Source organism: Trifolium pratense, linkage group LG3 (assembly GCF_020283565.1).
Source record: "Trifolium pratense cultivar HEN17-A07 linkage group LG3, ARS_RC_1.1, whole genome shotgun sequence".
Taxonomy (NCBI): Eukaryota; Viridiplantae; Streptophyta; class Magnoliopsida; order Fabales; family Fabaceae; genus Trifolium; species Trifolium pratense.
In genome coordinates this window covers 19,713,063-19,727,265 of record NC_060061.1, presented here as the reverse complement: position 1 = coordinate 19,727,265, position 14,203 = coordinate 19,713,063, and the positions used below count along the sequence as shown (strand labels likewise).

The 14,203-nt window shown below is 33.6% G+C and overlaps 2 protein-coding genes across 3 annotated transcripts; both read left to right on the top strand.

The window, feature by feature from the left end:
• Positions 1-1,030: 1,030 nt before the first annotated feature.
• Positions 1,031-5,606, top strand: LOC123918651 (E3 ubiquitin-protein ligase BIG BROTHER-like). Its single transcript, XM_045970735.1, has 9 exons — positions 1,031-1,211; positions 1,860-1,982; positions 2,081-2,248; positions 2,439-2,670; positions 3,559-3,596; positions 3,745-3,789; positions 4,168-4,295; positions 4,993-5,101; positions 5,215-5,606. Exons 3-9 carry the CDS (start codon positions 2,108-2,110, stop codon positions 5,266-5,268), a joined length of 747 nt encoding a protein of 248 aa, XP_045826691.1. The 5' UTR covers positions 1,031-1,211; positions 1,860-1,982; positions 2,081-2,107; the 3' UTR covers positions 5,269-5,606.
• Positions 5,607-10,154: 4,548 nt separating this feature from the next.
• Positions 10,155-11,834, top strand: LOC123918650 (extensin-2-like). 2 transcript variants are annotated; one of them, XM_045970733.1, is made up of 2 exons: positions 10,166-11,568; positions 11,599-11,834. In XM_045970733.1, exons 1-2 carry the CDS (start codon positions 10,236-10,238, stop codon positions 11,703-11,705), a joined length of 1,440 nt encoding a protein of 479 aa, XP_045826689.1. In that variant the 5' UTR covers positions 10,166-10,235; the 3' UTR covers positions 11,706-11,834. The 2 variants fall into 2 exon arrangements, with proteins under 2 accessions (XP_045826688.1, XP_045826689.1); XM_045970732.1 differs by having other exon boundaries at positions 10,155-11,834.
• The last annotated feature ends 2,369 nt before the right edge of the window (positions 11,835-14,203 follow it).

Here is a 14,203-nt window from a genome sequence, read left to right as displayed (position 1 = left end):
TTGGTTTGGTCACCCCTTTTCAACCACATTTCATTTAATCAATCACGCCATTCTTTTTCTTTACACGGGCCAACCAACCACCTATGCTGTATGTCTTTATCATCAAACTCAACCATTAATTTGGTGGTCTCCCCCTTCTATAGTATTAGTACTACCTACGCTTAATCCCTCCATTTCACATCAATGTTTCCCATATTTACTACTAAACAAAAGTTACCTTAATTTGAATTTAATTTTCTTTAATATGCTGAGATGATGCAAATTTAAAGTCACAAATTCATTCATTTATATGCATTTAGTATGTGTGGTTTTCACCATTAATTAAATTCTTTAATTTTTTATTTATAACATAGCATTTCTCTTATTAAACATTCAACCGAAGAATAAAAATTAAATTTGTTCATCTGAACATAATAATTTAATTGATAAAAACATTATACTAATATATAGTGATTGAAGTTAAACTCTATATTTTTCACTTATTTTAAAATGTAAAATTTTGATCATATTATGCTACTTTAGCTATAGAAAATAAAAAAAATTAGAATAAGAAAAAAAAATTATGTATTCCACCAAATTACTCTACGAATCTCACTTTAATGGTATGGTTTGGATAAATAATTGATTCCTATTGAATGTAAGTATTAAATTAATTTGCAATGACATTCTCGTAAGCTTAAATTGGCACATACATCACACTATATGTGTAGGATCCAAAATTTTAACCCCGCTTTTATTCACGTGAATTTTCTAGACACTAAATTACTTGACGAAAAAAAAATTTAATTTGCAATGACGAAACATATCTATTAAACTCAAAAAGTAAAATAAATTAATGTACACAAATTTCATTTAACTAACATGAAAATGTGAAAAGAAAAACCTTATTTTCCAAAAAAGATAGTAGAGTTAATTTTGTTCCTTACAATTAGTGGTGGAAAAATAGAAGAAAAAAACAAATCCGTAACAGTTGGAAAAAAAAAGGTGCGATGCAGGTGATAATGGTCTATTTATCCAAAACAAAAAGAGTTGGCGTGTTGTTGAAACCAGCTTCACCAAAGTTCCTAAAAGCAGCAAGAGAGAGAAACAGAACCGAATAATAAGTTACAATACAAAACCAAAGAGTGCAAATAAATAAATTCATTATTTCGCCATTTTCACTCATCTCACAATCACAACAACAAAATTTAGATGAACAATTTTCACCTTAGGTCAGTTCCTTCAATTCCACCCTTTCACAGATTCACTCTCTCTATGCTTCTTCATCACATTTCAATTCTATTATTCTTAAATCAATTATCATTGTTCATCTTCACATTTCACACACTTCCGATTTTGTTCCGTACATTTTCCGGTGACGGTTATGTCGTAACCGTCACCGGAACTGCGTCGTTTTTTTGTAAATCGATAGCGTTTGCTTCAATTTATATAGTATAAAATGAAACCGTAGATTGTAGATTCAGATGCAATGCATTTTTTTTTTTTTTTTGTTTCTTAATTTATAATTACATTGACGGTGGAATATAATCATCAACATTGAATCCTTGTTTCTTCGTGAGAGATCTCTATTTTTTTTTTTTTTTTTTTACTTTTATGTGATTTTATGCTTCATTTCTTTAATCAGCTAATTAGAAATATATTTAGACATAATCTTGTTGATTTATTAAAATGCTCAGAGTTTTTGTTGATTGCAATTTTTTTTGGATGTGATGTGAAGTGTTAAATTAGGCATTCTGGATTGTTTCTTTCTTTGAGAATGCATGTATTTAATTTAATAGAAGTCGAAATAGTCTTGGTTGAATCGACGGCATTTTTCTTTGGGATATGTTTGTGAATTAAATTTTATTTTTTGTTTGCAGGTTTTTGTTTTGAAATTATCTGAATGATTCGAGGTTGATGGAACGAGAGTTAATTTGTTCAACTTTGTTGATGGATCTAGATTAGTGAATCTGCGAAGATTGAAGAATAGTTTGTATATACATGTAATGATCTTTGTGTTTTGGCTTTTATATATTTATATTTGTGTTCTTCCTTTGTCTTTGTATTGATTATTGTACTTTGTTGTGAATTTGCCTTGCAGATTATTTATCCGCAGAAAAGATTCAAAATGAGTTGGAACCCGCATATGGAAGTCCATTACAATAACATCAGCTATCCCTATAATACGGCAGGAAGTTTTATCGAATATTTTGAAGGCCTCACCTATGAACATGTTAACTTCATTTTTTCGGGTGCATCACATGCTCAGGTATCTGCAAAGATTTAATGCTTTGATTTTATGGTATTTTCGTGTTTACTTAATGTAGATCTGTTGGAAAGATTGACTGGTTTCATTATTTTACCGAAAACCTCTTTATTGTTCTTTTGATATTACTGGAAGGCTGCTAGAAAGATTTATATATTCAAGTAAAAATAAAAAATTCCCATCATATGTGCAGGAGAGTCCGTACCCTTCAAATTCAAACTTTTACAAGTTTGGACTATCGGAACCTGAGAATACTTCATACTACCGCTACAATCATGGTTATGAGGTAAATCATCATGAACCACTAATGGATGAGTATAGGAGGCCTTTAGAAAACTCCTCAACAATCAGTGAACAGACCCTGGCTGGAAGCACAGAATGGGGTGAAGATGGAGACGCTGATGCACAAGACAATTCTATTGAATGTATGTTCTTGAATTTCAAATAGCCTGTACCGCACATTATAAGTATTTAATAACAATTTAGTAATACTTGGGGTGAGAAGATGTAACTTTTGGGTAGCTTAAGTGTTAGGACCCAATAGGAGGTGCTTAAGTAATTATAGGGTTCCTATATAACAGGGTGAGGTGCTTCTCACCTCACCCTGCTACACTTTTGGCAGAGAAGTCTCTTGTAGTCCTCTGTGAGCATCAAAATGTCTGAGATAATGTTAATGGATATTAGGTGCATTTGTTGATTCACTCAAGTTTTATTCAGACTTCAGCTTCCTGGTTCACGAGTCATGACAAAAGAAGTGTACTTGCTGATATTAGTATTCTTATCTATGATCTTGAGTTCTTTTATCATCCTATGGTTTTTTTGGTCTTAGATGAAGTGGTAATCCACTGAAATTAAACTCACAAATAATTGTGAGATCCCGGGTTCGAACCCGGGTCACGACGTCCGGCGTAACAATTTCGGCATTTTTGCCAGTTGAGCTAGGACTTATTGGACTTATCATCCTATGGTTTACAATGGGTATTTCTCTTGATTTTAAACAACTTATTTAATTTTCAACTTCTATCTACACCTCGTCAATAATCTTTACCCTGTCAATAACAGGCTGGGTAAAGATCCCTGTCAATAACAGGCTGTGTTTCGTCAAAAAAATAAATAAATAAATAACAGGCTGTGTATATTGTAGCACTTTGCCGGACTTCTTTAAAAAAGATTGTAGATTCTGTTATTGCCCCTTCTTTGATATCTGTTCAAACCTTCCTTTGTCGAACTTTCATTTGATATTTTCTCAGATTTTTTACAGAACATTTAAACTGTTTGAGTACAATTCAAACACTTTGTCTCTTTTCTTGCAGGCCCACGAAGACATCATAGTAATTCCAATGATTCTCAGGTATATGCCTTCAAGTCTCCTATTCTCCTTTGTGCATCAAATGGTTAAATGCTATGAACATCTAAGAAGTTCGAAAAGTTATGTTTAGCTATTCATCATTGAGAAGCACAATATATGATTATATAAGCAACTTTTCTATCTTCTGCAGGTCATTTGGCAAGACAATATTGACCCCGACAACATGACCTATGAGGTTAGATCAACAGTCTTAGATTCCTTCTCTTTCTAGGCACCATTTAGTACTTCTTCAAAGTACATCTACTTTATATTTGATTTCTTTATAGTTAAGCTTCTAGATATTCTCTAGTCAATCTTATGGCTAGTGCAGTTAGTATAATCAGTAATTTGTTTGTTAGTTCACAAGAAAAGCGAAGTTAATAAAGAAACATTAATGTCAGTAAATTGTCTCGTGGATACATATTTGTTTTTCAATTGAATGTGTGAAAATTGGTATTTGATCTCAAAATATTATAGTTACGAGAACATCTCTATAGATAGTAAGAGTTGAAGTGAAGAATCCTATTCGAGTTGATTCCTTTTTCTAACATTAATATTGTATTACTTATTGCAGGAATTACTTGAACTAGGTGAGGCCGTTGGAACTCAAAGCCGTGGTCTCACCCAAGAACAGATCTCCTTGCTTCCAGTTTCGAAGTTCAAGTGTGGGTTCTTCTTGAGGAAGAAGTCAAGGAATGAACGGTAATATTTGAATTTTTGGACTATTTGTTTTACTGCATTGCTTTTCTTTTCCAGTTTCTGGTTTTTGTTCTTTGCAACTCTTCTTTGTGTTATAGGCTGGCTAATTGTCATCACACTGTTCTGTTTTCTTCTCAGTCCAAATTCATGTTGAGGGGTTTTGTATTGCTGCTATTAGGCTCATACACTGGGTTAATTTTTGTCAGCTATATGCCTTATTTCTTTGCTAAATTACTACTTTGTGTAGCCTATGCATAATTTATGATGAGGTAAAAGTAGGATAAGCCGATTAGGTACAAATCGCATATGAAGAGAATATTTTGATTAATGGTGGATATAGGCATGTAGTCTCTCATGAACTAAAAATGCTTAGTTAGTTTTAGTGGTAGAGCATTAAGACATCGTTTGATTTATGTAGCATAATCTGTGAATAAAAATAAAATGTGATGCATCATATTGATAATGGTTATGCCTTTATGGTTGTCTCTTTTATCATCTTATATCTTACATAAGTATAATTTGGAACATGAAATGGTCCACATGGGTATTACGCTTAAAAACTCGGGTATATGTAATATGTTTTTCATGCGCTTTAGAATCAGAACTTTAGTCCTTGCATCCATTGTTTTGTTCATGGAAAGGGCAATTACTTGCATATTCTTTGCTATAATGTGCTGATCTGACTCATCCTCGTGTTTAGATGTGTGATTTGCCAGATGGAATATAAAAGGGGGGACAAGAGGATCACTCTGCCATGTAAACATCTATATCATGCTAATTGTGGGAACAAATGGCTTAGCATTAATAAGGCAAGATATTTACCACTTTATCATGAACTCAATAAGTGCTTTTGGGGCTTATTTTCCTATCCGCTGAAATACATATTTTCTTTTATCTTATATGCTGGGGTTGTTTTTTTCAGGCATGCCCTATATGTTACACAGAAGTATTCGCCGACAAATCAAAACAAAAATAACGGACCAGAGCGTGTAACTGGCAGATGTTTCTGTTTCTTCTCAAGGTTGGGGTTTTTTTCATAGAAATACACTTATTTGTCTTTCTCATAGCAAGATAAACAATTTGGTTGGGTTTAGTTGAAATACATAGAGTAGTATCCCAAAGCTTTATAAAGTATATGGATATGCATCATGGTTGTGTTGGAGAGGCTGGATTATGGTTTGTTTTTATTTTATTTTTCTTTTATACAGTGTGTTATGAATTATGATTTCACGCACTTATTATCACCAGCTGCTGATACAGTGTTTGTGTTAGAGAGCCTGGAATATGAAATATGAATTCATAATTTTTACTAAAGTTCCTTTTAAATGTATGTATGTATAAACATTTCACACAGGCACTTGCAAGCTCTCGACTTTTGTGATGTTAACACAAAGATCGGTAAAAGAGTTGAGACCCTCTTCATTTATATGAAAGGTTTCATTTGAAGAGAGATAAACATAAAACGTATGTAATGAGTCTCCCCATTAAATATATTGATGTTTTTAAAAAAAAATTCAGTAATTTTTTGTGTTTATATTTTTTCAAATGGAACCCTCAATTTTGAAGGAAGAGTGGTGCACTTTCAACTCTTGTGTAAGTTGTGACATTTTATAACACATACTATTTTATTCTCTAAATTCTCCTAAGGGGTGAGAGTTAAATTTGGTTTAAGTGATTTTGTTTCTCTATCTTCTTTTCTCCTCTAAATATTAAATTGAGCAATTAAAATTTAAAATAATATCTTCCCTCTATTTTATTTTCCTTCAACAAAAAATCTATATGTATGAAGAAGAAACATTCATCAAGCAAGCAATATGTTAATTGTTTTATTTGTCTTCTAAGATCCACTAAAACATAAATAAACACATAAATAAACACATAAATTAAATAAACAAATGCTTTTGCATTTGCCCAGTCATCTACTTATCTAAGACTTGGTATTTTTGAGTTTCAATAATTACAATGAGCTTTCGAATACGGGAAGTCAACTCATTTCGTGTTCCTGTAAATTATGTCAGAGCTACCAGGGGTACATTTTTATTTGTTGGACTAATAATAATCTTGTTTAGTTTTTTTTTTGACTAATTGTTTAGTTAATTACGCACCTACTTGTACGATTTCTCAATTCTAAAAGCCTCAGCCACCCTATGTCTATAAGTCCCCACCCCCACAAACTAAAAGCACTACTATCCCGACCATCCATAATCCCATATTTAGCATTCAACACCTTACGCTACAACCCCTCCGGTTCCTTCAAAAGCCTCCAACACCATTTACCAAAATAAATTAAATTCCTTCACCCTACGCACCCGAGCCCTCCTCTCTCCTTATCGAGACAAACTTTATCCCATTTAATCCAATTAATTTTCCTAGATTCCTCACTCCCACCCCAAAGAAAAGCTTTAAAAATAGATTCAATTAAAGAAATGATACATGTCGGAGCGTTGAAGAAGGAAAGAAAGTAAACTGGAATTGAAGACAAAACAAATTTGATTAAAACCAAGTGCCCTCCCATAGACAAATGACGACTTTTCCACAGTGATAGTTTACTTCCGATCTTATAGACAAACGATTTTTTATTTATTAGATAGTGTGTGTTATCAAGTGCCTTAGAGAAAACTTGTCCATTATAAAAATAAAAAGAAAAGAAAAAAGAAAACTTGTCCAAAAAAAATAAGTGCGTTAGGGACAATAAATAATTATATATACTGAGTCCTGTAAAAAAATAATTGTATAAACCAAGTCAAACATAAAAATTAAGCATGAATTGTTTTCCTTTTCAAAAAAAGAAAGAAAAGAAGAGATCATTTCTCAGTTGTTACTATTTTATTGAATAATTTCTATTGTTACTTGCTACCCAATCCTATTGATTGATACCCAAGCCTTTTGATTTTTGTCAAAAATAAAATAAAATACCATAGCCTAATGACAGTGAAACATATAGTTGTGTCGCATTATTATAGTATATAATGTTCGATCGATAACGATTTTACAACGATCATTCAACTATAAAATAGTACGTATATTTTTTGACAAAATCAATTTCATATTTCATAAAATTACATATCCAGCAGATATGTTAGCAATAGAACGTGGTAATTCCGTCGAATTCAGCAGCAGGTCGTGCTGATAGCTGGTAAGTGGGAGAAACCGGCATAAGGGAGATACAAGTGTAACATTGACACGTCGTTCTCGACTCAACTTAACCGAGTAGGTATTGGTATGTGCATCCGCGACGACGAAGGTAGATTTGTGCTCGCAAAAACCATATGGAAATCGCCGATATGTAATGTAGATTTAGGCGAGGCACTTGGCCTTTTGAATGCTATCCGGTTGATTCAAAATCTGCAACTTGGTAATGTGGACTTTGCTATGGATGCCAAAACTGTTGTCGATCAATTCCATAATAAAAGGATTGTTTAAACAGAGGTGGGGAATGTGTTAGAGGAATGCAAACGTCTATTTAGTTTATATTTTGAAAACTCTTGTGTTGAGTTTACTAAGAGACAAACAAATGAGGTAGTTCATTCTCTTGCAAGGGTAGCCTCATCTCTAGCTACCTCTAATATTTTCATTGATGTACCGACATGCAGGGGCGGAGCCAGGATTTAAACATAAGGGGGACCGAGTCTCAAAAGTATAATTTAGTATATAGAAAAAGTAAATTTTCAAATGCACTACTACATATATAAGAAATTTAAGAACATATAAGTATTCTTCAAAGCCAGTATAGTCATACAAATATAAAATAAAAACTAACCTTCACTTTTTATGATCTAATCGTCTTGGTTTCACATTGTCAAACTCGTCAACTATCATATCCGAGGTGAACTTTTCAGCAATCTCATCTTCAATATAAACAATCATGTAACTTTTGAGAAAATCATCTCCCATCTTGTTACGTAGTCTTGTTTTTATAATTTTCATCGCTGAAAAGGTACGTTCAGTGGTTGCTGTTGACACAGGAAGAGTCAAAACAAGTCGTAGCACTCGATCAATCAATGGGTACGAATTTGATTTACTTGTCTCAACTAATTTTTGACGCAATTCACCAATAGTGGACAGATTTTGAAAGTTAACATCTTTAAGCACCTCAAACTCATAATGTTGCGACTCATATTCCAACTGAATCCTTTCTTGAATAGAAAAATCTGATGGATAAAACTTCTCAACAAGACTGCAAATGTCACGTGCATTAAATGACTTGAATGCATTTTTGGGATTTAAAGATGTACTCAATGTAATAAGCTCAGTTGCTTGCTCACTGAATCTACCACTTACCAAGAAATTGGAGATGAATGGAATTGGAGAAGAAAACAAAATAAGTGGTCCAAGCTTCAAGAAGAAGAGACACGGTTTTGGTTTTGGTTTTGCGAGAGATTGGGAGAAGTGGAGAACAATTAGGTTTTACAATTGGAGAAGAAGACAAAATAAGTGTTTATATTGTTAAAAGGCTTTTTTTTACCATAAGAGGCAAGGCCCAATAGTTTTTTTTTTAAGCAATAGTTAGATATGTATATATAATACTAGTACTAGTAAAAAAAAATTGAAAAAGCTTGGGGGGACCACAGCCACCCCTTGCCTCCCCTGTACCTCCGCCTCTGCCGACATGTATTCGTGATTTAGTTATGAATGAAACGCTATAAGCAATCTTTGTGTAAAAAAAAAGTTACATATTCGTCTCAAAATAATTAATTTAGTTATAATTTTTTTTTACATAACAACTTTTTTTTTTATAAGCTTTTACAAAACAAATTTATCGTACGTAGATCAGAGATGACATCATCGATGGTGCTCCTTTTCCATTCCGTTGAATGGGAGGGGGTTGTGTACCTGCATGTGCTCTGACGCTCAAGTCATTATGAGTGTGAAGCAAGATTTTCAGAGACGGTTAGAATGTACCTGATTCCTTTGTATGAGACGAGTATATATAGTCCTTAGCGCTAAGATAAGGTCGTTGATGAACACGTTTAATGTCATCAATGACTGTCAAAAAATAGCTGGAGAGCCATGATGAGCAGGAAATTCTCATCATTCCGATGTTGGGTGTTATGATGCGTTGGGCATCTCGTCTGCTGACTGGAGTTGCATCCTCATGGGTTGCTCCATTGTTGGGCCCTGCTCGACGGTCCAAGAAGAGGATTTCCTCAGTGATCGAGTCTTAGGCCCAATCCAAAACAACAACCAATTTCAATTTTTAATACAAAATATTTTTTTGAACAAGAATTTTTTTTGAAGAAGATTAATTAGTTTTTTTTTTATTAATTGCATTATCTAATATTAATCTTTACTTGCATATTCTCAATTTAAATACATTTTTTTTTTTTGACGAATTTAAATACATCTTGTACCATATATTTCCGGTAAATATAAATACACCGATACAAGATAATGATACTTTAGTAAAAATATTTTTTTGAACAACTTTAGTAAAAATATTATTAATATGTGTGAATTGATCGACTCTTTCCGTCATTTTGAAGATGTGGGAGTAACAAATATTTGTATAATCTATTCGTGAAATATTTTCATTTGGTTATAGTCAACCCCTTTTCCTCAACAAAACGAAACCAATGTTTACATTTTACTTTACCTTCTATTTCACACAATGGCTTTGTCATACATAATCACCTGATATTTTCCATAAGAAACACAATAACAAGATTTTCAAACAAAATGTTTGAACAATTCTATAGTTTACTAGTACCTAAATGTCATGTACTTGTATTTCTTGACTATGTAAACTTCAATTTGAAATATAAAAATGGTGTGTGCATCACACTAGAAAGCAACACTATCTAATAAAAATGTTGAGCCAAGTCCTAGATATTGAAGGTCATAACACTATATAAAGAGTAACAATCCACACTTAAAGCAATCATAAACAACAAATCTTCTAAATTGCAAAAGAAAATATATAGGGTTACACACTTAAGAGAGAATATGGGAACCAAAATTGGAGCGAGGCCATTGCCTCGACTCCTATATGCAATAGCATTTTGCATAATTGCTATTAAGACTCTTGCTATTGCTGATGACAACCCTTACTACCATGAAGGCAAACAACCATACTACAACTATCCACAACCAACAACACCCCCATCTTACTATTACAAACCACCACCATATAATAACTATCAATCTCCACCTCCATATGCTTACAAATTCCCTCCATATAACTATCAATCTCCACCTCCATACAAATTCCCTCCATATAACTATCAATCTCCACCTCCTTATGAGTACAAATTCCCTCCATATAATTACTATAAATCTCCTCCGCCGTCACCACCACCTCCTTATGTTTACAAACCCCCACCTTATGTTTACAAACCCCCACCATATCACTACAACTCTCCACCTCCTTATGTCTATAAATCACCTCCACCACCTCCATATGTTTACAAGTCCCCGCCTCCTCCACCTTATGTCTATAAATCACCTCCACCTCCTCCATATGTTTACCCGTCTCCTCCTCCACCATCACCGCCACCTCCTTATGTCTACAAATCACCTCCACCTCCTCCATATGTTTACAAGTCCCCACCTCCTCCACCTTATGTCTACCCGTCTCCTCCTCCACCATCACCGCCACCTCCTTATGTCTATAAATCACCTCCACCTCCTCCATATGTTTACAAGTCTCCACCTCCTCCACCTTATGTCTACCCGTCTCCTCCTCCACCATCACCGCCACCTCCTTATGTCTACAAATCACCTCCACCTCCTCCATATGTTTACAAGTCCCCACCTCCTCCACCTTATGTTTATCCATCTCCTCCTCCACCATCACCACCTCCTCCATATATCTACAAGTCGCCACCTCCTCCACCATATGTCTATAACAGTCCACCACCTCCACCCTATGTGTACAACTCACCACCTCCTCCACCTTATGTCTACAAGTCGCCACCTCCACCACCATATGTCTATAAATCACCTCCTCCTCCTCCATATGTCTACAAATCACCACCACCTCCTCCATATGTTTACAAATCACCACCATACGTCTACAAGCCACCAACACCTCCTCCATATGTCTACAAATCACCACCATACGTCTACAAGCCACCAACACCTCCCCCATATGTGTATGAATCACCACCATATGTCTACAAGCCACCAACACCTCCTCCATATGTCTACAAATCACCACCATACGTCTACAAGCCACCAACACCTCCCCCATATGTCTACAAATCACCACCATACGTCTACAAGCCACCAACACCTCCCCCATATGTCTACGAATCACCACCATACGTCTACAAGCCACCAACACCTCCCCCATATGTCTACGAATCACCACCATACGTCTACAAGCCACCAACACCTCCTCCATATGTTTACAAGTCCCCACCTACACCATATAATCCCTACCAATATAGCACACCTCCACCCCCTGCCTATTAAGCTTGATAATTTGCATTTTCACATTTTCAATAATTATATTATGATCCATGTTGTGTTATTTTTAATAAAGTCCTCATTTGTATTAAGGTGTTCATTGTAATAAAAGTTGTATTTTGGATTTGTGTATCATGATATATTATTATGTATTTGTATCATTTAATTATAAATTTGTTTTAATCTCTCTTATAAAATTTAGTAAATTCTGATTTTTAATAGCACAGGGGGTAAATAAAGGAGGGAAATTTTTTTAAATATTATCCGATTAAAATATTATCGCAACAACAATAGAACTCCAAAATAAAGGAGGGAAATAACCAATCTAAATAAAACCCTAAGTTGACCCTTAACCTAGAACAAGGACTTCCACCAGTGACATCAAGCTTCAAGGCTTTTGATCACCAATCCAAGTCGACACTCTGCTACACCCTCATTGTCCTCACGATTCTCACGCATCCCCGACTACTAGAACTTGTAGTATTCATCCCAGTCCACAATCATTATAGAAGGTTACAATCTAAAAACAACATATATATGAATACAAAGCAAAGCAGTGTAAATAATATGTCATGACAGGAAACATAGCAATTGAGTCCACATCAACTCAATAATGCACAATATCCTAATTACAATGAGTTTAAGTCAGTGCAAATAATTCTGAAAGTTAACACTCTGCATCGGATTGTGTATGACCAACACTGGCTTTAATAAAATCCTACAGGAGTGGACGATCCACTCACAGAAAATCTCCACTCAATGCAGTCGCCTCTACCACACGCACACGCTTAACCATGAAATGCACGAGCATACAACTCATCATCTTATACAAATGCAACAACTTATATATCATCCAATATATGTAATTATAGAAGCAATCAACACCATAGATCGTCCAAATCATATGTAAGATAGAAATATTCAATACGTACATCAAAACACTTAATCAAGTATATATATTATATATATTAACCAGGTATATTTCATTTACCACTTAGCACATGAAACAAACATGTATACAAACATACTCTGCTTTTAAGCATACATACTATTGTTAGCAAATGTCCTTACATAAACAAGCTTTCCAATTAAAAGTGCAGTCAAAACTTCTCAAAACTCTCGCGCCTTAAAAACAAAATCAACTAAATTAACTTAATTTTGAGATATACTTAACTTAATCACCCATATTTAGCACCAATAGTTCATCATGTAGATCAAATAACAAATAAAAACAACTAATAATTAATTTAGAAAGATTTTGGGTGTCACACAGTACAATCTTGATAGCATCTGAGTGGTTGCATCCAAAATTTTCATTTTCTATAAGTATATACACATATTATAGTTAAATAATATATATTATCAACTGTGTTTTAATAACAATTGTGTTATGTGGTCTGTTGGTTAAGTAACACTGCTTAACAAAAAAATACTATACTATTATTGCAAAATGCTAGATTTGAACCTTAGTTAGCAAGTAAAATAAAATGAACAAACAAACTATTGCACCACGAAAAGTACATGTTACGTTATGATGTGAATATATATATATATATATATATATATATATATATATATATATATATATATATATATATATATATATATATATATATATATATATATATATATATATGCACATTAAAAAATGGCCTTCCCATAAAAACATTTCAAACTCCGGCACCTGAAGATACATTTTTCCATCTAATCTATGAATCATAAATAGTGAATGGTGCACCACTTTGAGTTTGATTAGAATTCTTCCCATCATGCCATTTTCGGATACTAAGAGTGTGGGAAGCAAATGGGAAATAAATGCGGGCCATGTTGCAAAAATTGTGATTAGCATTTTTCAACACGATGTAAAATGAAATCTTCAATCAATGGTGAGCTGGAGGCACATAAGCAACTAATCGTCACACATATTAATTATGCTATGAGCTCATCTAGAATGATAATGTGTGTAACTTCCACAAACAACTAATTTTCTGCTCTCTCAGCGCAGAGTCTCGAACTAAGTACCTCTAGGATGACTGGTTGAAGAACAATTTCTCTCAACCAAGTGACCTCTAATTTTACATCCAGCAATTTTATTTTATTTTCGTCAAATAGTTTAGTGGCAATAATCACACACCTTAAATGTAAATAAGTAAAAAATTACATAATACTTACAAAATTATCCTAATAATATATAGAAGTCCTGTGTGCTGGGATTTGCACAAATACTGATGTAATAAGAATTGCAGAAAAAATATAGGAAATAAGAGTTATACAATTTCTGTACAATATCATAGTTAATTAGAGAGACCAACTGAAATATTAAAAAGATTCACGTGATAATTGATATTTTTGTTTTGTGTTATTAATTTAATCAAATAAACAATGTAATTACATTTGAGGTACTGACCGACTCGGGTAATAGTTTAGTCTTTTAATCTTAAGATTTTGGGTTTGAATTCATTCAAATAGTGTCACATATTTGCACCCTTTTAAACAAGTGGTTA